This window comes from Coptis chinensis, chromosome 6 (assembly GCF_015680905.1).
Source record: "Coptis chinensis isolate HL-2020 chromosome 6, ASM1568090v1, whole genome shotgun sequence".
In the NCBI taxonomy this organism is placed as follows: Eukaryota; Viridiplantae; Streptophyta; class Magnoliopsida; order Ranunculales; family Ranunculaceae; genus Coptis; species Coptis chinensis.
This window is the reverse complement of record NC_141461.1, coordinates 1,002,829-1,004,754: the sequence shown is the minus strand read 5'-3', so window position 1 is coordinate 1,004,754 and position 1,926 is coordinate 1,002,829. Positions and strand designations below refer to the sequence as shown.

The window sequence follows — 1,926 nt, the reverse complement described above, 5'->3', positions numbered from 1 at the left end:
TTTCGTTTGGGCTGATTGTTTGTAGGAAAATTCTCTATTATGAGAAGACTATCTTCACCAAACATCAGCCCTTAATTCATCTTATAAATCTATTTTTGGTGATAGAGTAGTTCATATAACGGGCTCGTTTAGCATGCAACTATCAATACATCTATAATCTGACAAGGTAAGCACAAGTAAGTGTACAAGTTATCATGTGAGACAAGTGTCTTACTGGCTTTCTCCTTCGTATAGTGCTGCAAAATTTGGATAAAATTTGCTTCCATCGATCAGAAAAGGAAGTAGAACAAAGAAACTACAAAATCAGAATAATTCATTAAAATGATAGAGCGCGCGTACTTCGCACAAACTATTGCTTCCAAAAGGATAAAATTCACAAAAGGTGCTTAGAAGAGAAGTTTTGAACTTCAACTTTAAAACCCACCTTTCAAACAGAAAGAAACATGAATACATCTTTGAAAATTTACTGAATGAAAACATGCTTATTACAGCCCACTGGAGCCTATTAATTTTGTTAATCCGAAGGTTATGGCCATGGCTAACCATCCCCCTATCAATACCCTCAAACAAGACCACTTGACAGGTGCCTTCCCTAAGATTGCCCCCACTCCTCCAAACACCAACAAAGCCAAGCTTGCTGCACCAGCTACCACTCCCAACCTCACCTTACGCTCTCTTATAAATGCTGCAGCGAGCAATGGTACCATTGCACCAATAGAAAATGCAAGGGCTGATGCAAAAGCCGCTTGGAATGGATTTGGCAAACCGTCCCTCTTAGTTTCTTCATCGCTATCTTTAACATTTCTCACTTTGTTATCTCTTTTAATTTGAGCCATCTCTATATCCAACTGTGAGTAAACAGAGACAAACTCTCCTATCGCCATACTACATGCCCCAGCAACTAGTCCTGCAAAGCCAGCAAGGATCATAGCTTTAGCATCTTCTTTCACAGCCCCAATCCCCATCATTAAGGAAGCGGTGGAGACTAAACCATCGTTTGCTCCAAGAACTGCTGCTCGAAGCCATTGAGACCTTTTGGAGTAATTGAAGTCCTTCTTTTCGGGTTCTAGACTTGTTTGTTGTTCAACATCAACTGTTTGTTTGAAGTCTGTAAAGGATGGTGTATCATGAGATGCCATGAAGGGAAGGAGTAGAAGTATACAAGAAGATATATACTGATGAAGAAGTGTGGAAAACACACGCTCTATAAGGGGGTATTTATTGAGGTGAAATTGGAATGTACAGAGCTGATAGTGATAGCCACCTACGGAGGTAGAGCAGAAAGTCACAATATATTAAAGGAGATTGGGAATGAATACGTGATATAAGTTTTTGATGTATGCACTACTTATGAGAAATGCTCAAAGCTACCTCTCGAAAGCGAAAAACTAAGCTGGTTAACATATAGCCAGTCAATATCTTGTTTGTTCGGAACATATATAGGAATGCACAAAAACATTGTCTGTGCTAGAGTAGCTTATTGGTACGTGTTTTCGTTTCCAAAGGTATCGCCCTGATTAGCATTAAACATGCAGTTATTTGTTGTCTCTGTACCTATAAATAAAGAGACACGCTATGAAGCTACTTAACCTTTTGAATTGTTGCATCATGAAAAAAGTAGTAACTAGCAACAACAATTACAAGATCTCTTATGTCCCTAATCTAGTTATGTATTTATAGGTACATACACTTAGTATAGTTTCAACTCACCTTTCGTCAAGTTCGTTGCTATATATTCTACTATTAGGATGCAGGGATTGAACGAAGACATGTATAGTACTTGAGAACAAACCATATGGTAGTATGCAAGGAACCTGTTATTTTGAACAAGATTTTCGTTGTGTTTTAACTTTTAAGTAGTTTTGTATATGTGCCTTAGAATCCATTACTAGTTTGGATAGGTGAAAATTTGCAATCCTAAAAAGC

General features: G+C 38.0%; 1 protein-coding gene across 1 annotated transcript; it reads right to left on the bottom strand.

The window, feature by feature from the left end:
* Positions 1-296: 296 nt before the first annotated feature.
* On the bottom strand, positions 297-1,302 carry LOC147490516 (vacuolar iron transporter homolog 4-like). The gene has a single exon (XM_086565686.1). The coding sequence runs from the start codon at positions 1,137-1,139 to the stop codon at positions 486-488; it is 654 nt and encodes a 217-aa protein (XP_086421812.1). The 5' UTR covers positions 1,140-1,302; the 3' UTR covers positions 297-485.
* Between the last annotated feature and the right edge of the window lie 624 nt (positions 1,303-1,926).

Bases quoted from the DNA above. Each gene is read 5' to 3' on its own strand.
- LOC147490516 (XM_086565686.1), bottom strand. From the start codon at position 1,139: ATGGCATCTCATGATACACCATCCTTTACAGACTTCAAACAAACAGTT.